This window comes from Daktulosphaira vitifoliae, unplaced genomic scaffold (assembly GCF_025091365.1).
Source record: "Daktulosphaira vitifoliae isolate Bord-2020 unplaced genomic scaffold, ASM2509136v1 Scaffold_3, whole genome shotgun sequence".
NCBI lineage: Eukaryota > Metazoa > Arthropoda > Insecta > Hemiptera > Phylloxeridae > Daktulosphaira > Daktulosphaira vitifoliae.
In genome coordinates, this window is record NW_026099574.1 from 1,891,033 (window position 1) to 1,914,966 (window position 23,934).

Consider the following 23,934-nt stretch of genomic DNA (forward strand, 5'->3'; position numbering starts at 1 on the left):
TATTTCAAACTTGCAAGTTGAGTTAAAAGTTATGGTAATAAATTCATTTTTTTTTTATTAAAACTTTCACTTTAAAGAACAAAAAGAAGTAGGTTCAAAATGATTACTTTTAACATATTAAAAATCAATAATAATTTGAAAATAATTAATTATAAAAATTATATAATATATAATTAAAATAATTACTAATCTGGATATAATTAAGGAAATAGGAGTTGATGTTGGGTTGGGTTGGTTACATTTTTAACTTTATAATGCTATAACTCATTGAAAAGTGTACGAATCAACACAATTTTTTTATGAGAAATAATATTTTTTAATAATCCCTTTTTCATTCGACATACTTTATCTTAATCAGGGTATTAATAAGAAACTAGCAGATAATGTAGCTTTTGTAATTATCCACCAATTTCTTAGAATTAAACACTATCTACTGATTTGCATCGAAGCGTTTCTTATGATAGTGATTTTAATCACTGTCAGATTAAATCTATATTGGACCCAACTATGCAACATCCCCACTATGCCGCGACCCCACTGTGCTGGGGTTTTTTTATAGTGATTTTAATCACTGTCAGATATCATTATACTTGATCCATCTATGCCACGTCACCACTGTGCCGCGACCATCCTGTGCTGGGTTTTTTTATTATGGCATTTTATAAATACACTAATTAACTTACAATTATATAGTAAATTAATTTAAATCAAAACTTCAATATAAATAAATAATAATTCTATTTAAAAAAAAAAATACACAAAAATCACCTATCTTGTGTTACAAGCTTTTTACTGTTAAGCGGCTATATGAATTATTAGGCATACTTAGTATAATACAACTAGTGACGTGGAAAGAAAATAATCTCGAATAAATTTTCGAGATTTATACAATTTATAATTGCATTAAGTCCCGAAATCTAGTAATAAACCACTAAAAAAAATTGATTTAATATTGATGCAATCGGAAATTTTTAAGTAAAAAAAATTCAGTAAAATTACCATAAAATGCATTGAAGAAAAACTCTGGTAAAATCAGCAAATACATAATCAAAATGCATTTAAATAACTTTTTGTTAAATGAAACATAGTTGTATGTTAATTAATCATTATTTTAGTTAAGAGAATAAAACATTGATCAAATTAACAAATATTTTATAAAAACAAAAAAAAAGTTCAATAAAAAAATAAGGGTAGCACAGTGAGGTCGAGGCACAGTGTAGACAAGGCATAGATGGGACAGGTATAGATGATATTTGACAGTGATTAAAATCACTATCATAAGAAACGCTTTGATTAANGGACAGGTATAGATGATATTTGACAGTGATTAAAATCACTATCATAAGAAACGCTTTGATTAAAATCTGTTGATAGTGTTTCATTTAGAGAAATTGGTGGATTATTCCAAAAGCAACATCAACTCTTATTTCTTTGATTATATCCTGATTAGTAGTTCTTTGATTTTAAAATATAATATGTACAAAACCTAGGTATTTTAATAGAAAAATAGCATATTTTTGAATACGGTAGCCATTTGCGCATAGAAGATAGGTCGTCCGACAGATTTTTTTTTTCATTTTATNATGTACAAAACCTAGGTATTTTAATAGAAAAATAGCATATTTTTGAATACGGTAGCCATTTGCGCATAGAAGATAGGTCGTCGGACAGATTTTTTTTTCATTTTATAGTACATAAAATGAGCTTTAATTTGNTTTTTTTTTCATTTTATAGTACATTAAATAAGCTTTAATTTGATATATGTTTAAAGGACGCAGTATTTCCGGAACATTTTCAAAAATTAAGTTGAAAAAGTTAGTTTTTGCAAAAAAATTGCTATTTTAAATCTCCCCCCAACGAGCAGGTTAAGTGTTAGATTTTCAAAAAAATGATATCAAATGAAAGGGAAATACCTAAGGTTTTAGTATAAAAAAAATTATGTTGATTTGTTTATTTTTGAAAAAGTTATGGAAGTTTTAAGAAAAAAAAGTGAAAAAAATGACAAAATTTACCGATTTTTAAATGTGTAATTTTTTTGGATATTTCCCCCATTTGCGGGGAACGAGGGAAAATTTTTCAATTTTTAAGGGTAATGTCTTCAATTAGATACGATTTGTGATCTTTTGACGTATAGTTGAAAGAAATCGGTCCAGTGAGAGCTGAGAAAAAGTGGCAACAGACATAAAAAAAAAAAACACATCGTAGTAAAATTAATACCTTCTCAGCTTCGCATCGAAGCTAAAATACTATTTAAAAATATTATTGGATATATATTGATAAAAAAATGTTGATTTTTAACATGGAGTTCTTTCATTGTGGGCCTAATTGGACTGCTTTTAAATACAATTAAGAAGTTTACTCAGAAACATGAAATTTTGCACAAATTAAGTATATATGTGACAATAATAACAATCAATATTTTGTATGCCTAAAAAATTGTCAAAACTGTACAGCCTATTGGTACTAAGGTATCGATCGATATATTATTCCGATTTAATAAAACAACACTATATTATAATAACGGAAAATTATCATCATTATAGAAAACTTATTCAAACGAATATACATTGCTATTACTTTTTATGTTAGTACTTTTATAGATATGAACTTTACTTCCTTGTAAATCGTTTTGACCTACACGTAAACAAGTTTTTCCTCAATAGTCTCATATATAATATAGATTCCTGCAAGACATAGTGATTAAAATTTTTTATGAGAACTTTTAAAAGTTTGTACTACATTTTAAAGAACATCGTTTTATTTTTGTTTTGAAGATAAAATAAAACAATTGACTAAGTAATTGGGATTAGTGTAAATTTGTATAACATAATGATTTTTTACGAAGGTCCTATTTAATGATATTGTGGAAAACAATACATTTCTCAAATAGTGTGACAACCAAGGTTATCACTACAGCTTTACAAACGACATGTCGCGGCGACACATTAGAACGGCTTTTATTTTCCAACCCGATGAAACACAATTGTTGTGTTAGATAAAAAATAAACGATTTTCATGGAACTTCTTGGTAATTAATTAATAGCAATAACAATTATAACGTTGTCTAAATAAAGAATAAATGATAAAGACTATTTTTTACAAACAGTTTAAGATATTCGCAAACTCGACAAAGTAAATTGTTCTTTATTTTTTAACAATTACCCTACTGGAAGTAAAAATATCATGAAACGGATCGTATGTATAATGTATTTATTACGCGATTAGATCCGGTCTGTTAAATAATTAATATATGATGTGGAATGATACAGACTCATTAATTTAATATTACACCGTTAGACGGGTTTTAAGAAACACGTACGAATGTTTAAAAATTTATATACCTACTTTTGAAAATTACACTAATCGTTACTATTGTTAAACTAAAATAAATTTAAAAGCAATAAATTGCTACAAATAATTTTTTTTTGTAAAAATTGAAAAAGCTTTGTAATGTAAATGGGTGTTTACGTAAAAATAAACTATTAAATATTCTTGCGTATCTATACTATTTTTTATAGTAAATACTGTATAGGTAAATGCCGTATACCTTCGTGCAGGGTCTTCAATTACTATTCAAAAGTTAATGTATCTATATAATATTTAAGTAAGTTATTTATAAAAAAAAAAAGAAATTATTATATTAATCAACACAAACATCTCCAACATTAAGATGTATAGTGCAATTTACCATTAATGGTGAAGATTAAAAAATAACCAAACCATATTACAAGATGATTGCCATACTGTTGTTTGAAATATATTAAATAGGAATAAAAGTGCGTATGCGTCTATGAATAAAACATAATAGAATAATAGTAAAGCATTTCATTTTCGTTTTATGCTCAGTCATTTTAGTAAATTCAAAATCCTATATGAGTTCTATTCTAACACATATTCTTATGTGTTCTCTTATAAATTGACATAGCATACATTTTACTTAGTCATACAATTGTAACGGAATTTTAAGCAGCTTTACAGTTTTTTTCTGTTGATTTGTCAATGAATAATTGTATCTTATCAATAAATACTTTTTATTAAATCTGGCTAAACAAAAAGAGAAGTGTAGGCTAAATTAATAATAAATCAGTCGATTTAACTATTGTTTGATTTCTTAGAATTTTCTGGAGATTATAATCAGGGGAAGTTTATAGCGCAAGCGTCGTAGGTATAAGTTTATGGCAACATTATCATTATTAAACACAAATGTGACAAATTTTTAATTTTGTAAATTTTAACAAATTACCTTTACGGGTAACGAAATTTAGCTTTATCTAAATGGACAAATGTTCTATGTCACTCCTAGTCACACTAATTTTATTTTGCTTAATTATTTATAAGTTAAGCTGAAAAGTTCTCGACGCTAAATAATTACTATTCTTTACTAGTGTTTTACTTAATACGGAAACATAACAAGTTTTACTTGTTTAAAACATTGGTGATATTCCGATTTTTTTTATTTATACTATAATGAAAGACGTAACAAATTTAAATTATTTTGGATATTAATTTTAATGATTGTGTAGCTAACATATTCAAAATAATTGTCACAAAAAATAAAATTTAGTACATAAGTTATATTGTTTGTTTATATATATATTCTGTCAAAATGCAAATTTTATGGTAATATAGTAAACAATATTTTTTTTGTTAAATTAAATTCATGTTTATATATCGATAACAAACTTTAATAATGTTTTTTTGTATCAAAGGTTTTAAAATAGGTAGTGTGTAAATGTTATAAGCGCGTCTTTAAATTAATTTTACGTAAGCTAAGGCCAAAACAATTGTCAATATACAGTTCATATTTCTTTATAATAAATGGGTAATAAGTTTACTGTACATGCAATTCGATGACCTTAAGTTAAAATATATAATTCAAGAAGAGAGCGATTAATTTTTCATTATTGTAAAATCAACTACTAAAAATGTGAGTTTATACATATTTTTATCAATATATATATATATATACACTATGTAACAAATATTGTAAGGATTTTAAAAACTTGGTACAATTTCCTTCCTTATGAAGTCACTCCAACGCTTCATAACTACACTGCGCCGAAATATAATATTTAATATTCACGTCATTGAAAAAATAAATGATAGGTTTTTTAAGATTCAATTGTTACGTATTAATTAATCACTGGAGTGTATAGAATTTAACAAATGGTGAAATTTTAAGCTTTTTAATATTAAAATTCAAGTTTAAAATTGATTATCTCCATATTTGTTGGCCACTTGAATACTGTTTAGAGTGAGTCGAACTAATTCAACTACTTATTGTTTACGAAAATCTGTTGTAGTTTCACATATTTATACCATATAAGGTGTACTTATAATAGTTGTACATTAAACAACAGATACGACGTGAATATACCAACACACTAAGGATGTTAGAAGAAGTAGTGAACCTGTTATTTATTTATGTTTTCCGCGGGTGTAATTGCGTCCGGTGTACAGGTTGGTGCACCGCAAATCTCACACATAACCATACAACGAACAACTCTGCTTACAATTTGTATTATCTAGTATTCAGGAATGCGGTAGCTTTGCGAGTAAAAAAAGGTAAAATCATTCCAAGAAGCTAATAGTTGTACGATTATGGAAACAAATTAACTCTCCGATAAAAATATTTCGTGAATCGACACGGTCCCTTAATGGCAGGAACGTGATTCACACAATAGCAATGATAATAATTCTAGTACGACTATGATATAACAAGTATAATATACGATTCATTTTTATGATAATTGTGTGTTCTTATTGACTGTTACCGTTTACACATAGCATATTGAAAATCATTTACACCTATATTATTTATTTTTTAGTGAGTGCACATAAATCAATAAAAAAAACTAAACTTCTTTAATTATTAACTATATGGAATTTAAATGATTCAGACGACACTAATAAAAATGTATAGCACTATTTTTTTGGAGGGTTTTTTTTAACGACTGTGATGGAAAAATAGAACTATGAAACCTTTGCATACATACAAAGGTGATCTATTAATAATATTACTATAAGAATTTATTTAAATGTAAAAATAAATATAATAAAACTTGAATAAATGTATAAGATTTGGCGAAGTCTTGTAAATTATAACTTTATTATGAATTATAATGAAAATACTAAAATTATATTCTTAAAACTTATTGCTATAAGGCAAATCAAAACATCTAAACTGTAGATACAATATATATATATATATATATTAATAGAGAAAAAAATACGACAAACGATAGACTCCCACACAAACGTGATGTAAATTTCTCAGTTATGAAAATATTAATGTTTTCGAAAAGTCTGCAAAAAGAGGTCAAATTATACCAAGTTTGATTTCTGATCACTGATATTTTTTCTGTCAAATAAATTAATACTTAAATATTTTTGGCATTGATAGATTATACTAACACCATTTATTAAAAATATGCTTTATTGTAAAACTGCCTTATTAAAGCAAAAGTCAGTTATTGCGTTTCGACAGAATCCACTGAATTATTAGTTTGATTTTAATTTAATTTGAACATTTTTTGAGAAAATTTAATTGAAATTTTAATAAAATGCTATTTAATAGTAAAAATTAAATAAATTATGTCTATATTTAGGTATAATGAAATGTAATTATATTCATGTGATACGAGCATCGTAAATACAGACAGTGAAAGTAAAAGACGTTTTTGTTAAATGTCATCAAAAGTTAGTATCATTAAACACACTGGAAATGATTATTGAAATAAGATCATCTATACCTAAGGGAGTAAATGCAACTAAACAGGTCATTTCTATATACGCGTCGAGTGTATCTAATTTTCTATTTTACGTGACAAGAAGTTCAATATTATTTAGTATTAAAAGGTTAAAAGGCAGGTGAAGCTAAATATCTGTATACTCTATGCACAATAGTGTTTGCATTTTACTTTATGTAATAAAAATTTCAACTTACATTTTGAGTTAGTTTCATTAGAAAGGAATAATGGCTATTAATTTTCAAGTTCTATCTAGATAATTTTTGAAGTCTATAGAATTATTAAAAAATACTGTTAAATAACTTTAACTCAAATGCCTATCTACAATAAACACAAACATGATTTTCATTTGTAACTTATGTACTNATTTTTGAAGTCTATAGAATTATTAAAAAATACTGTTAAATAACTTTAACTCAAATGCCTATCTACAATAAACATAAACATGATTTTTATTTGTAACTTATGTAATATTTCCTAAAACAGTCATCCTAAGTTATTCATTAATATGTATAATTTTTACTTTACAACATACAAACATCTTTTTCAATTATTTAATTAAATAGATAATAAAACTAACTAATTATCTTTTTTATATTTTAATATTATGTTATTTTAATCAAATTTACTTTTTAGTACGTTTTGAATGATAAACCAGATAATTAAATAATAAATTATCATTATGATAAATTTATGTTAATAAATAAAACATTTAACTAAAATATTTTTCACATTAACACAGACCGTGGGAATAATATTACATCTAGTAAATGGATCATGACGTAATTTTTCTTAATGACCTTGTCAACTATTTTTCGCTACCGCATGAAATTTTATTTCAATTCGTTCAAGGGCAACACACATAAGATAAGTAGATAATTAATATTATTCTATTTACGATGATACAAATAACTAAAAAAATATACACTCTGGAATGTATGAATTAGACATCACAAACATGTTACCTGAGGTGATTACAGTTCTATTATAAAGCGTGGCAACACTGTGAAATTTTAAGTATGTTGTTTCATCCTATTAATCATAAAGCAACATTAAGTACCAAACGTAATTGACTACACTAAGAAACTAATTAACCATAAAAAAGAATGCTCCCTGCAAATATGCCCGACACAGATATCACAGGTTTTTTAACTTCATTATTAAGTTTACAAAAACAGAACAGTATAATAAATGCTACGCAAAATCTACTGAACGAAGGTTTTTGAGATGTAAATTTTTTCAAGCTGTAAAGTCATTAAGATGATATATAAACATATACATATATATTATATTGTTGATTAATTAAAATAAAATTCACTTGATAGTAATTAAAGACAAGTCTTAAAAATTGTATTTAATTTTAACTCGTTTGATTATTGTACCGTTTTATAGCAGTTGGAAAAAAATATTTATAAAAAAAATAAATTTTCTGAAAATGAATAAAATGTATAATTTTTATTAATTTTAAGAAAAACAATGTACAAATGTTGATTTTTTTTACACAAAAAAAAAATCGGCGTTATCAAGTGTAAATATCTTTAAATTACGTATATTGTTATAACACATGGAGATATACATCAGGGCGTTAAAGTCACTTAAAATGTATAGTTGACACCAAAATTAGTCTTTTAATTGTTTTATTATATATTATACTTTGAATGACATTAGACATATGTTATATAACTCAAATATTATGACATTGTTTTTACCTAAAAAATTATATAATTTTTTAGGATTAAAGAGATATTACATCATTAAATTCATACTTAGTAGTTATCCAAAACAATATAAAATTAACTATTCTAAAATATAACCATTGTTAGTTAATGTGGTACTCAGTATTCAACTCAAAAATGTATTATTATACTAAACGTATGTATTTTTATTTGTTTTACGAGTAACATTATTTATATCTAGATTGGAATACTTCTCATAGTTATTATTTATTTGATTCTAGGTTAATTATAGTTAATAATAAGTTCATTCATAATTTGAATGGTATCTAATACTGTTTATTGGAAGCCTCGTAAACCCATAATAAAATCGTAATTTCATTTAATAACAATCATTAGAAGTTTTGTTCTAGAATATTCTTTAGCTGTTTTAGCTAAGTAAAACTCATAAAAAAAATAAATAATAATAATCATCGAATAACTATAAAGTCAGTTAAAACGTTTCTTAAAAAGTTATGGCCGTTAAATTGTAAGTTATAATTTTGATGTGTCAATAATTTTGTTGAGTTATAAAAGCAATATAATAAATAATAGTACTGTGTGTAATCAAACTACAAATTAAAATAAAGCAAAACAATTTGATAATAATAGGTGTAGTTTATTACTTAAGAAAATATTATTTCAGTTGTTTTAAGCTTATTGTAAGTATTAACATAAACTATAAATTCGACAACTGTCATATTCTTCAACTTCAGTAATTATAAAATTCAAAAGAAGTATGTTTATATTAATTGAGTTCATCGTTTTTGTTGGACCAGTCTCGGATTCTTAAAGCGAATAGGCGTTCCTATCATGGAAATAACCGTAGTAACTGAATAAATCATACAAATTTTACAACTCACAGAAATAACATACGAGTTGTTTTGAATTCTTATTAAAACTTGATGTAAAAAAAAAACAAATAACTAGTCATTGAATTTTACAATGTAAAATTAGTCGACAACAAGTTCTTGATTTATAATTTGACATCTGAAAGTTAAAATATAAGTTTTTTAAATTCCTTTTTGCACTAAAATTTGAAAGATAAAACTAAATTTCAAAATAACTAACTTTTTGGAATTTTGCGTATGAAATAAACCATTTTTTTTTTAATGTATTTATATAACTAAGTCAATGATGACATTATCTTGTTTTCTTTGAATACATTTTTATATTTATTCTGCGAGCGTAACGAATTAAACACGTACCGGCAGCACACGAGTTCCTACATTTGTATTTATATGAGATAATATAATAATATAATAACAATAGTCCAAAAAATATCACATAATAACCAAATAAGAAAGGACAAGCAATTAAGTCGGATCAAATTGATATCGGTGTATATATTATCTATAATATTTACATACATGGTTTATTGTTCTCCTGTTAAGCTAAAAATAAATTAGTCAACTAAAGTTGGACTAATGTAAATAAGGGAAAGAATTGAGTACAATTAACTCGTGTTCAGGATCATATATATATATATATTTAAACAGTCCACTTTAGTCCATATTTGAATTACAATTCATTGTGATTTTAATCTTAATATTTCCTGGAAAATAGTAATTTTTTATGAAGTTAATAGTAATAATTTTTAAAATTAATTTTGATTTTTTCCATATTACACGTCAATATTTATGTTCAAATACTAAACACTAGTATCGAAATTTTCTATTAGTTCATTTTTAATGTTAAATTAAGTAAAAAAAAGTTTTTTTTATTATCAGTAAAATTTTATAATTGGTGATTTTAATACTTATCTTGGCAATGTGAACTAGAATATATCAAAATGGAATTCTGTATTTTTGGCCTTATATCTTATAAGATCATACCTCATGTTACAATTAAACAATTTTTTTATGAGTATTTGTTTTTAAGTTACTTTTTTATTCTAAAATATTTTCTTTCAAAATTTTATTAATATTTTTATAAGTTTGTCAAGATATGTGTTCATTTTTTTTTTTTTTGAAATAGTTTTTTTTTATTTTTAGTCTCATTAAGGGCTAGAGCGACACTTCTCCAAAGGGGAGGTTTTCTTAACTATTGATACTCCGGGTGGTTAATCCGTCACCGGAGAGAGGAATGGCGACTCCAATTACCGAACTAATCTCTCGCTCGGCAAAAGTCACCCGTGACCGAGTTTTGAGCCCGAGCAATATGAGTCAAGCACTGCCACAATGTCCCTCTTTTTTTTTTTTTGGAATAGTGAGGTTTAAATCTCCAAACACCCACTAATTTACTCTCCTTTCATAATTTTAAGAACTATAATATTGTATGCATTAATCATGTCTAAATATATGAATAAAATCAAGTGTGGGAATTCAGTACCACAAATAAATTTTTTTTTTTACAAAATTAATGAAATTCATAATTAATTTGTTGTTACAGATAAGAAATATAAACCTTATGAAACTTCAGTTATCCATAAAATACTTCTCATAATATATATCTAATAATAATATTAATGTAGGCGTTTTGTCTTAACAAGGCATATAAATTAAACTTTTTATTTGTATATTAAATTTTTACATTGAGCATTATATGCACACATATGATTAAATAAATACTACCACAATAATTTGGCTTCACTGTGCTAGATGGTATTATTTATTTTAATTTTAAAGAAGGAAGAAATATTTAAAACCAAAAGTAGCCATGGGGATAATATGTATATTGCGATGTAATGTTATGGTCATGTTTTGGAGTTTAGATCATATTCATAAAATTCAGTTGAGATTTCTGTGAGTTTTGGATAAACTACATTAATGTCATCATCGTACCAGCCTGTTGCTAGAGTAATATCCGTTACATCCGGTGGGTTGACAGGGGGTCAGCTGAAGGTCGCCGACGGTCAGTTTGCATTATCATCACTGAATGAAATGAATGGAGCTGAACGGATAACGAATGAAAATATTGTGCTTAACTTATAATAAATATATTATATGATGGAGGTACAGTTGTACTGAATAATGTATATTGAAAATAAACATATATGAACACTGGCGTTGTTAAATTAAAGAACTATTGGTTTAAAACTTGTTCACGAAATTAAAATTTAATTGACAACGTAGCCGTTGTTGTTACATTTAACATATAATAACAATGGGTAATAGCTACGAGTAAGAAAAAAGAGAAGTGTAGAATAAGAGAGGTGAAACCGAAACAAATTTTAAATTATTGATGATGCTAGAAGACTATTACGTTGGCGCAATGTCGCAGAAAATCACCACCAAAATCAGTTTAATATCATATGTTATCTTTGGATATGTTAGTATACATTGTACACTTACAATTAGGCTGTCTGATCGCAGGTGAAAATATTTTTCATTGATAAGTCATGGACAATAAAGTTGATACATGTAATGTTATGAAACTTCTATTATGTACCGACCGCTATTAAAATAAGAGAAATTATTACATTTCTAGCAAGCTATGAAAATTTCCCAAGATATATTAAATTGAGTTTACTCGTAAAATTTATTTTGAAAAAAATATAATTTTATACAATATCGTAGTTTTTTAGTTGTTTATTTATAGATATCTAAACGGCTACTTTCAATTATTTAATAAATATTAATTTTCACATAGCTTCAACAAATAGACACTTAGTTATACTTGAGTTACTTTTTGAATAGAAAGTTGCATAATAAGAGGTAATAATAAATAATTTATGATGGATAAAAGTTTTATTGAAATCAGTCAGGCTAAAATAAAATACGCAGTGGAAATTCAGTGTATCAAACGAATTGAGTTTATTAGGAATTTATAAAAACTATGGTTGTTAAAATAATTTAGAGCAAATGAAATAATTAATTTTTATCAAAAATATTTGATATCAACATATCAAGTAAGGCAATACCTTTCCATTGATTAATAAGTATGATATATATTAACAAAAGAAAAAAAAATCAGACATTATAACTTTGAATACGTTAATTAATCATTGTCACCTAACTAAGTAATTGGTAAATTAGTGTTATTTTTGTCTCTAGTTTCTAATTAAAAATTGTTGTCAAGATTTATGTGTTTCATTAGTATTTATAGTCAAATAATTAGAGGCCCCCAGATTAAACTAAAAAACTGGTCCCAAATTGTTTTTATAAATAATAAAATATTAATAATAATAAAAAAAGTCATCAATAAGTAATTCGGCTAACTAGACAACTAATTTTATGGGTCTAGCAATTCCTTCTTCTGAAGTCTCTGAATAGTTATGAACATTGACTAACAAAGAAAAATCAGTTTAAAATTAAGATTTTGATATTGATCATAGTGGAATCTTGCATTGTCAGTATAACTAGATATTATTCTTAGTGATTTAGTTTGCTTTAGATTGGTGTGAGAGTAGGTATCCGAATCCTTAGGTCAAACTATCAAATGTATGTGCTACAGGTTTGTTTAAGGAAAAAAATGTCGTTAACTAGTAAAAAAGTTTTTCAATAATAACCATATGCAAGCAGTTATAAGAAAATTATATTATTAATGTTATTACTCTCACTAGAAAACATTGCCCATTCTTTATAAAGCTTACAGATAACCCAACATAGTGTTTATGTTTTTTTATATTTGTATATTATTAACATTTAAATATTATTAATATAAACTGATAAAATGCTCAATTACCTTAAGTATTTGAATATTTTAAGTTGAAAAATACATGAAACAACACTGAACGATTTAATAATTTTAAAATAATCGTTAAAACTTGTAAACAAATAAAATTAGAAACAAAACTAACGACACTGCGGTTTATACCGAAACGCACGTTACACGCCGGACCCGGTTGTGCAACGAGTGCGTTCCAAAAAAATTCATACAAAATATTAGTTAAGAGCAGCTGTTCATCAACGGTCTTTCTCGTACACAGAACACACACGTTACGGCTCGCCGGGTAGGCGGACTGTTTGTTGATGGGTGTTCGTTTGGTGAAAGAAGGGTGATAGTTTTTTACAGAGGGGGAACTGATAGCTCTTCATCCTTTCCCCCTGTAGAAATAATGCACGATGTACCGGTTGTTTTGCAGCAGAATGACGTAGTAATAATGTTCTACAATACATTATAATATAAAAAATTTTAACTATAAAACTCTAGACCTAATTATTAAACTATATCGTGTGTTATGATAGAGCTATGTTGCAATATTATGTCGAACAAAACCAGTAAAGAGGTATTCTTTTATTTTGTTCGAAATCTGGGAGCACGGCAATGCGCTAGGCCGAGTTCTAAAAATTCTAGTGTATCTTTACATTAATTCGTCCGGTTTTTCTGAACCCCATATCTAAGTTCCTCTTAAGATAGACTTTTGAAATTCGGAACATAATTTATAACATTACAAAAAATGTAACTCTTAATGTTAAGCTATTTCAAGATGAGAAAATTTCAAAGTTTTCATTTTGTTACTTATTGATTCGTCATTAATATTATATGGCACTTCACTTATTACTATAATATATTACAACTATTAATTTTAATTTTAATAAAGTAATTTTTATTTATTATTGTTTATAAGTTTTTTAAGTACAAATAAAGAAAAAAAACTTTGCACATCTTAATTTTTTTTAATCGTCATGTCCGTTAATAAAAACTACCGAAAGGTGCACTTCAGGGTGATTTACATTGTCGCGATCTCATGTTTGTAAATTTTTTATTCAGTTAAAATTAAACAGCTAAAATGTAATAATACTCAAGGTAGTTTCTCCCGTTTACAAACCTCAAGAGTGAGTTCGTTGATCATATTGCATTTCGTGTAATAACTTAGTTTTGGGTTATAACTTTCAATACCAACAAGAACTTGAGTTTACGGTTTCGACATTGAACGCAGTCTGGAAGCTTCAATAACTTCTCGTTTCAAGACTTTGCAACGGAAAAGCGTATTTAAATAACGTTGGTTTTTGGAGGGTGTTAACAGTAATTGAAAGTTAGTATGGTTGCCATATAAACACAGTCTTTGTCAAAGCTACTGTCACTGAACAGAACAAGGAATTAGCACACGACTATTTTACCATGAGTGTGATTATTACTTCTGTGTAGTGAGTCTGATCCTAAAAGAGGCACTGTCTCCGTTATTAGATATATGTAAAATTTTTGATGAAAAGGAATTTAAAACATTTATAAGTGATTAACTATAAGACCATCACAAATTGAAATTAATGATTTCTGACATTTGGATAAAATACAATCACAATTTTGTTCTTATCTATTTATTGTTGCAGATTCAATCAAGAAAATCGACTTAATGTAACTTAGTCAATACTCAAACTTTGAAATATATCTTTAAAGTTTTAACTGTAAGCTATTTACATGTATAGAGAAAAATAATATATATTGTTGAATTGATAGATATTTTGATAAATTTTAAAATTTATAAATAATAAATTAAAATATGAGGGTTTTTATATCAGGGCAAGCACTTATGGATTTAGTAGGTGCTTAAAAGCTTGCTCAGCATTGAGAATTTTTTATTTATACCTTTAAGTTACTTAAACATCCCATATCAAAATATATTTGTAATCTCAATTAGATACTATAATAATAATAATGATTATTACTTATTGTGTTATGGTTAGTTATGCATAAGAGCGGTGGTATTGGCGAGGATGTAAGACACAGAATTAAATGCGGGTGGTTGAAGTTGAGACAAGCGTCTGGTGTCTTATGCGATAAAAGAATTCCAATGAGGCTGAAAGGTAAATTCTACAAGACTGTAATGAGACCAGTTATGATGTATGGTTCAGAGTGTTGGGCGGTTGATAAGAAAGTAGAGCAGAAAATGAGTGTAGCAGAGATGAGAATGCTTAGATGGATGAGTGGAGTAACTAGAGAAGACAGGATAAGAAATGAGCATATAAGAGGGAGTATAGGTGTAGCGTCAATCGTGGATAAGATGAGAGAAAATAGACTTAGATGGTTTGGTCATGTTATGAGAAGAGAAGAATCGGAAGCTATAAGAACAGTTGTAGCAATGAATGTTGAAGGATGAAGAGGTAGAGGAAGCCCAAAAAAGAGATGGAGAGATGTTATTGAATGCGATATGAGGAAATCTGATGTGAGCGTAGAGGATGTGGGAGATCGTGTCAAGCAGAAATTTAAGATAAGGGTGGCCGACCCCAAGTAGTTGGAATTAAGGCGAGGAGAAAGAAGAAGACTTATCGTGTTATGATGTTATCTATCAGATTGATTTCAAACACAGTTACAAATTTAAAATAAAAATTATTCTTATATTACCCTGTTAAATCACGGTGAAAGCGAAAAGTTTAAACACGTACTATTATTATTGTTTCTATTTTGTGTGAATCGTTTGAATGTAAGTCTGACAACTTTTTTCAGTCATGAAAGTTTGTCATTTTTCTTTTGTGTTTTAGGATTAAAAACACATTTATTAAATTAATGAAATGTATTTTTAATATATAAAATATGAGTTTACATAGATAATAAATTTCTCTAACAAGCTTAGCATTCCTCATATAATATATTATTCATTAAACTAATATTATAATTGACAAAAATAATATGGCATCAAAATGAATCATAATAAAACTAATGAAATGTCAAATAAAATAAAAATAAACCTTTAAGTAAAAAAGTGATTTGCCTTAAATTAAAATCAGCTGCAACATAACATATATTTTGTGTTAATATTGTAGTCTAAGTAACTCCTTCGTTTTAATTTTAAGAGTTAATTATTCGAGCAAATGTAAGTGTAACGAGATTAATAACACATATTAAACAAAATTGGTTCTTTAATTATTTACATCAATTTTAGGTATCAATATTTTTTTTATATATAAGACAGTTATTTTAAAATATGACCCTTAGAATGAACTTCCTGGGGCCAATTTTCCTTAAGCACCTCACCAAAATTATACATTTGAGTTTATAATTTATATTTAATTATATTTTGTTTAGTTGCAATTAGTTATGTCAATGTATTTAATGAAACACGTATTTTTAAATATTTATGAAGTATAATTAATCAGGGGCTTCATTTCAGTATTTCTGGGGGTGTATGCGAGATTTCAAGTTGGCTATTTTGAAATTTCATCATATAAAAATATAAACACCTACTTAAGTAAAAATTCTTCATTTAATTTTTCCATAGATTATGAATCACAATAAACATAAGTAGTAAATATAAATTATAATAATACTTACTATTTTTATATTATATAATATAACGTAGCTTCGTGATCGTAGCAATCGTTAAATTTTATATTAATTAATTCATTACCGTTATCAATTATTGTCGTTACTGCGCGGCAAAAAAGTCCTTATAAGAACTCTTACGAACATCAATATCTTGCGTCCTGTACGATTATCTATGGTTAAGTATAACATATTTTTGTTTACTTAATTATTTGATATCAGATTATTTGTTTATTGACCCATGTGACCATGATAGTACAATGTTTTTGAAATTTGAATCGATGTATAAAAATTGGTGCATTATTTTTGTAGGTCAATTGGAACTGTTTTTAAGGTAAATGTGCAACCGCACACTCTGACTCTCCCTCCCCAAATGACGCCCCTGTAATTAATGAGTATTACGTGAAATTATTGTATTTTGGAACTTCATAACTATATTGATGTACTATTTTTATTTAAATAAAATATTTTTTACCAACTAGATAATTGAATAGTTAATTTGAAATTGAACTGATGTTAACAGTGGAGATCATATAAATAACATTATTTCTATATTTTATAAATATTGAATATTTAACTGTTACATATTTATATTTACAAGGCTTTCAGTATATTATGTAAATTAATATTCGTTGTCTAGTTCAATACAAGTAAATGATTTGCCGGAAGCGACAGTAAGACTTATTGAACTATTAATATCAAGACTTGCGGGACCAACCTAATATGAAACAGAATTAGTATGTGTAAGTTCATTTATAAACATCTATCCTTGAATTATTCACAAGGTTAAGTCGTCTCTCTTTTTATTTTTACATGCTTCAAGCTCTTCTCTAATAAAATAATACTTTTATTATTTTATAGAAATAATTCAAGATAGATACATGACGTATGTATCACCACTGTACCTTTCACTACACACGCCTTCTTACCTTGATCGTATTGTAAATATTGATACTTATTTTTTTTAATTTTATGTAACTCGTCTGGGTCGTATTACGACTAAATCAATGACATACTTAACAAAAATTAAGGTCATTTTTAAATTTTATAATTTTTACATTATATTCTTTCCTCCATAAATCGTCTGAAATCATTTACCGTTAGCATGTTCTTATATAAAAATAAATATTATTTATTACAATTTTTACTTAAAATAGAAATAGATCACTAAAAAATAATATTCAATTATTGAAATTAATTTAAAGAAAACTTTCTTGTTGATACCTTAAAATTAAACCTAGTTATAGAAGTGTTCGAAGGCTATACGACATTCCTCCTTAATTTTGCACATAAGTTATATATATGTTAATAAGTCATAAACGTTGGTTTAAAAATGGCTTTTATTTATAATATATTGTTATCAAGTGTTTGATTATTGGCTAGAAGCAAATTGGAGGGCTAAATTATAAATTATTGAGCTATACTTTTCATTAATAATTTAACAAATAATAATTATTGTGATTTTATTGCAATACTTTTCATTCGCGAGATAATAGTAAAAAGTACTCAATTTTTATACAAAATATAATTTTTATAATATTAAACAATTATTCAATTATTTAACAATTGTATAAACATTAGAGATTTCAATAAATATGTCTATCATAGTAGGCAATACAACTTAGAATTCATGTTTCATTCAAAATTTCTCATTTTTCCTATTTTAAACTTATTTTTTTTTATGTTTGAATCATAAAATGACTAAAATTTCAAGTAAAATATTAATTAAAAACTGATATCTTGTTTTTATTAGTAAACGTTTCGTTAAAAAATTTAGTAGGCACAATTAAAAATAGTTATTTATTAATATAAATATTATAGACACGAACATGTTTGACTCTATTATAATGGAAGCAAGTAACGACCTTGCTACCATTAGAATAGAATGATATACAAACTAATTTATGCACCACTTTATTATTTATTTAAAATCGATTGTTAAGGATCAATATTGTTTATAGATATACCTACATACTATTATCTCTATCAAGGTGTATTGCATCACGTCATAAATAGGAAATGAAATAAAAAATCTAATATTTTTATTCATACACCCATTGTACTTATAGTAAAATTTGGATAAGTAATTGTCAGTTAACAAGTAACTCGTGAGATTGATGAAGATATTTAAAATAATTTTTTAATTAGTATATTTAACTTTAACTCATATTTGTAAGTTATATTGTAATGATCGCCATATTTAAAAAAACATGCAATTTTTGTGTTAATATTTTCGATTTTATTTTTTTAACTTTAAATTTCTATAAATTTTTGAAAAATATACCCTCAATATAATCAATTCAATTTTTTTTATTAACATTTTATGTTTAATTATTTTATTCGACACACTATTTTTATAAATCGGACCATTTTACATTACATAGGGAGAGTTAAAAATTTTTAAAATACGACTAAAAAGTAATCTCCTCTTGTGAAAAGGAATTTCTTAGTCACATTAAAATATTTTACGATATGTTTTTTTTGTGTCCATCATTCATTTTTCTTATATCTCACTTAACCAATTTTTTTTAACAATACATCAAATGATCACAACTAGTGTCTAGTTAAAGATATTACCATAAAAACTTGAAAATGGTTTCCCCTTTATCAAATAAAAATTTGCTTAACCAATTTTCTCCATATGGACTATTAAAATCATTAATTTCTAATAGGTTTCAACTTCAAAGTTGAATAATTTTACTTTGTTGTTTATTGATTGTTTAATTAAACACTATTTATGTGTTCTTCTATAATTTTATAATAATGCCTATTTTTTAGTAAACTTTTTTAATTTATTAAACTTTTTTTATAATAATTTCTAAATCAAATGATTTTGGATTTTTCCTTAATTTAACAATTATAATTAATACTTGGAATACGCTTAATTGAGTATATTTTTTAACTTTTTATTTATTCTTTGTTTAGTTTCTATGCGAAACTAAAGAGGTATTCTTTGCTGATGCTGTGCGTTTTTTTTATATCTTTACATAAAAATTCTCAGCTCTCAATAGACCAAGTATTGATAAATATTATTTTTTTCGATTTTTACAAATTAGTAATCTCAAAAATAAGATAATAGAAAAAATCTAACTGTAGATTTAAAATCGCCAAAAAAATATGTTTATAAAGTATATTATGTTAAAAGTAAATGTATTTATAAGTAACAAACAATTTTTTTTTGTATTATATCAAGTCAAATAGTTGTTTGAATTTTGAAAGGATCTAGCGCCCCTCCTACAAATTTTTCAGGGACTAAATCTATTAAAATATTTATTTTTCAAGCAATATTTACTCATAATATATAAAAATTAATTTAAGTAATATTTTTTTACGCTTCAATGATAAAACAGAAAAAAGTATATTAACGCCATGGTCAAATTTTCTTCTAATAGCAAACTATCCTGTTGCAATACTTATTTAATTATCATTTGACTTTACATACTTGCCCTCTAAGAATTTTTTCGTAAAACTATAATTTTCTAAAGTGCACTATATTTTTTCTATATTTGTTCATACACTCCGATTATACGTCTCTATATTTAATAACTGTTATTATTATATGCAAGAGTTCCTCCAAAGATATATTATCATAGATCACTATTATACCAGAAAGAGTCATAGTCTTACAAGATCTGCAGTTAAGCTCAAACGTGAGTAAATTATAATTTAAGAACTTTAGAATTATTATTATTTATTCTTATCATTTTATTTTCAATTCAAATCATTATTTTTACGGTTAATTTTTCAAGTTGAGATAAATCAGTTTAAATGTTTTTCTTTTAATAATATTTCTATCAAAACCTCAGTAACTAACTAATCGTACCACTTTTAGGATACAAATTAAGAATCACTGTGTTTAGTTTTTATTAGATACATCATCTATAATTAATTAATTATAACTTGAGTTTTGCGTAGAGTACACTGTGCCACATGGTTACTATATATGTGTGTCTATATTTACCTTACATCTTACGTTAATAATTTTAACTTTAGTTATACAAATCAAAAGCCTAAATGCACTATATTTTTATGTTTTTCAGATGGCAAATGGACTATACTCTTTTGTAATTTTATTAATGGTGTCGCTTACTAAAGAAAGTGTTGTTTACATTTCTCCTGAAATTTCATTTCCATTGCCTTATGTCACTAGCCAAATGCACATGGTACCATTCAGTACTAATGTAAGATAATTTTGTGTTTAACATTATCAAACATATTTTTATAATATAAATTAATTATATTAAATCAATATTTGGATTATTGATTTTATTTGACTTATTAAATGTTTATTCTAAATTAGAAATAACATTTTAATATGTTTAAGATTTAATTGTCCACCAAATAAATAAGTGAATTTTGAATAAATATTAATTTTGCAAAAACCAACTTTATAAAAAAAAAAATTATTTTTATAAAGAGTAAAACAGATCTAACTGACAACTATTATAGCTTCTAATTAAAAAAATATATCATTGTACTTCTTTTTAAACAATTTTTGCGTCTTTGGACTACGTTAAAAACATATGATTTATTACTTATTTTTTAATAATAAACAAAATTTACTTTTCTTTAATTTTTCAATTTATAAAATGGTTTTTATTTTTCATACAAAAAATTTTGATTGGTCGATAACAATATTAGAATAAGTACTTATTAAGTTACAAGTATATTGAGTTTTGAATAGGAGTTAAGACATGAGGTGGATGGGGGATATTAAGGATAAGAGCAGTAAAGCACATAAAGTTATGGTGGACTCTTTCGAGTATCATAGAGTCTGTAGCTGTGTAAGGATCCCATAGCACCGAACCATATTAGAAAATAGGACAAACTAACGAGTTAAAGACTTTTTAGAGGTTTTGAGAACTGAAATTTATGAGCGATTCTCTGAATAAATCCTAAAGTTTTGAGAATCTTACAAAATGTTCCTTCAATATGAAGGCGAAAATTTAAAGTCGGAGTGAGATGAAATCTAAGAACAACTATGAAGGGACAGATGCAACAGGAAAGTTATCAATATAATAAGTTGGAGGAATAGGATAGGAAATACGTGAAAAAGTTATTTTTAGCTTTAACAGTATTAACACGAAAATTTTGCTTAGAAAGATATTTATAGCGTGTGCGGCATGATGAAAAATGACGATAGTCAACAAGTGAAGGGGTTTTTTTAAATTTATAATGAACAAGCTTTTTCAAACACAAGATTTCTCAGTTCAGAATTAAACCCCGGGGAGAATTTGGAGAAAAGAGATTTATGTTGAGGAACATGTTGTAATATTGAGGAGTTAAGCTGTTTACTGCTTGATTCACATAAGATATTTTTATAAAAATTAGAAATATTATTATTATTTTGAAATTAAAAAATATATGTTATTAAGTTTAAGCATTTAGTTGACTCATTTTTTAATTTCATATGAAAAATGATTATTGTTTTTTTCCAGAAACGCCAAATAGAACCTATGGTGGCTAAAGCACATGTACTAAATTCTGATTCAGTTAAAGGCGAAGTAACATTTTATCAACCACATATCAAGTCTCCAGTCTTTATCGTTGGAAAAATAAAGGGATTAGCAACTGGCAAATATGGTGTGATTATAACAAAATTTGGTAGCATGACAGACACTTGTGCAAAAACTGGTCCTATTTTTGACATACACTACATAGTAAGTTGTTTTACTAACTTTTACAGTGATAAAAATAAAGGTATAATAAAATATATTTTTGATAAAATTTATATTAACAATAAAATCTAATACTGATACAATAAAAAGTTCTTATTATGACTTAACATAGAGTTGCTATCTTACTTAAAAATTGTTTTGTTGAATAAAAAAAAATTAGTATGAAACTATTAAGTAATATAAGTAATTCGGCTTTTCGGTATTAAAAGTTAATACGAGTTTTATTTTCGTTCGACAGAGTCCAGATTATAGTTTGTCTATGATGAATAGACCACTGGGTGAACTAGGTTATGTTCATTCTAACAACGACAATATTGCTGATTTTGTATTTAGTCTTGATCGAATATCTTTAATACCAGGACATCCAACTAATATTCTGGGAAGAGGATTAGCCATAACAATGGACTATAGTATTACGCCAATGGTCAAAGTTAAAGCTTGCGGTTCGATCTTTGCAGAAGAACCGTCAAAATCAGCACTATTTAATTATTAAAAATAAAATAACATTAATTTTTAATTGTACAATTATAATACTTAGTTAACATAAAATGTATTTAAAAATAATTTGTATCAATATATAAAAATCAACCAATGTATTAAGCGACCTTGACTGATCTAGAATTGAAGGTGAACTCATACGATTTTTTGTTCCAAAGAATGAAGGTTTCAATAATAACAGCGAAGTTCAAATAAAAATAAAAAAAATTAACTTAATATTTATTTACAAGTATACATTTATTTCTATACCTAGCATAATTTTTTATCATAGAATAATACAGTTATCATTACAATTTTACTATAACTCAATTCAAAATTACATTTTGGTGCGAGCAGGGCAGCTACAAATTTTTGCCTTGCGTTATTGACCATCTTAATACACTATTGGCTTTGGAAACACATACTTAAAATATAAAATCTTCGAACATTAATAGTATCATTGAAAATACTAATGTTTATTATCAGTGATATAAAAAATACTAAAGGTAAAAAAAATTTGTTTCTATAAAATAGTCTTCAGAATTATGTAGAGAACTGGTCAATAATCCATCAAGGAGATAAAATATATATATATTGCGCAAGAATAAAAATATTAATTAAAGTACGTAATAAATAATTTATTATTTACCAAATTGCTAAAAATATTCTAGACCAATCAGTTATTCCTGTAAAATCATATAAGGACCCAATATTGTTAATTACCTCCAAAGAAAATTTTCTTACTATATGCCTGAATTAAAAACGTTATTTAAGATTTTTATATTAATATTGTTCAATATTTCTGTAAATAGAAATTAAAATAAATTTATCCTCTTTATCTCAAATGTTATATACCTGGTATTTGCTTATAACTAATAAAAATATTATAAATAAATTTTAATTTCTCATAGAGTACTTAAAAAATCTTTCCTTAGGTGTATTTAAAAATATTTAATAATTAAGTAGTAAAATTTCTATTAATATAATAATTAAATTTAAATGAATAAAAAAAATTAAATGAATTATTGATTATTTTTTATTTTTATCGATTCGAAAGAGCTGACACGATAATCGAGTTTTTTCACTATCGATAGTAATGATTTACCACAACAGTATCAGACAACTATCAGCACATGGTCAGTACGTGTGTTTTCGTTCGCTTGAGTTGTTATA

The 23,934-nt window shown here is 25.7% G+C and overlaps 2 protein-coding genes across 4 annotated transcripts in view; one reads left to right on the forward strand and one right to left on the reverse strand.

Annotated features, from left to right (window-relative positions):
- Positions 1 to 13,342, reverse strand: part of LOC126901652 (uncharacterized) — a 29,379-nt gene extending 16,037 nt beyond the window's left edge. Inside the window, exons 1-2 of one of the 2 annotated variants that reach the window (XM_050678289.1) lie at positions 13,088 to 13,342; positions 11,755 to 11,857 (exon numbers count right to left, since the gene is read on the reverse strand). The gene's annotated coding sequence lies outside the window, so the exon portion shown is untranslated. The remainder of the gene's footprint in view (positions 1 to 11,754; positions 11,858 to 13,087) is intronic. The other variant, XM_050678288.1, reaches the window with a different exon arrangement.
- Positions 13,343 to 17,321: 3,979 nt separating this feature from the next.
- LOC126900367 (superoxide dismutase [Cu-Zn]-like) lies at positions 17,322 to 23,366 on the forward strand. Of its 2 annotated transcripts, none has more exons than XM_050676031.1 (4): positions 17,322 to 17,349; positions 20,647 to 20,787; positions 22,045 to 22,266; positions 22,523 to 23,366. In XM_050676031.1, the coding sequence occupies exons 2-4, from the start codon at positions 20,647 to 20,649 to the stop codon at positions 22,775 to 22,777; spliced, it is 618 nt and encodes a 205-aa protein (XP_050531988.1). In that variant the 5' UTR covers positions 17,322 to 17,349; the 3' UTR covers positions 22,778 to 23,366. The 2 variants fall into 2 exon arrangements, with proteins under 2 accessions (XP_050531988.1, XP_050531987.1); XM_050676030.1 differs by lacking the exon at positions 17,322 to 17,349 and adding an exon at positions 20,143 to 20,256.
- The last annotated feature ends 568 nt before the right edge of the window (positions 23,367 to 23,934 follow it).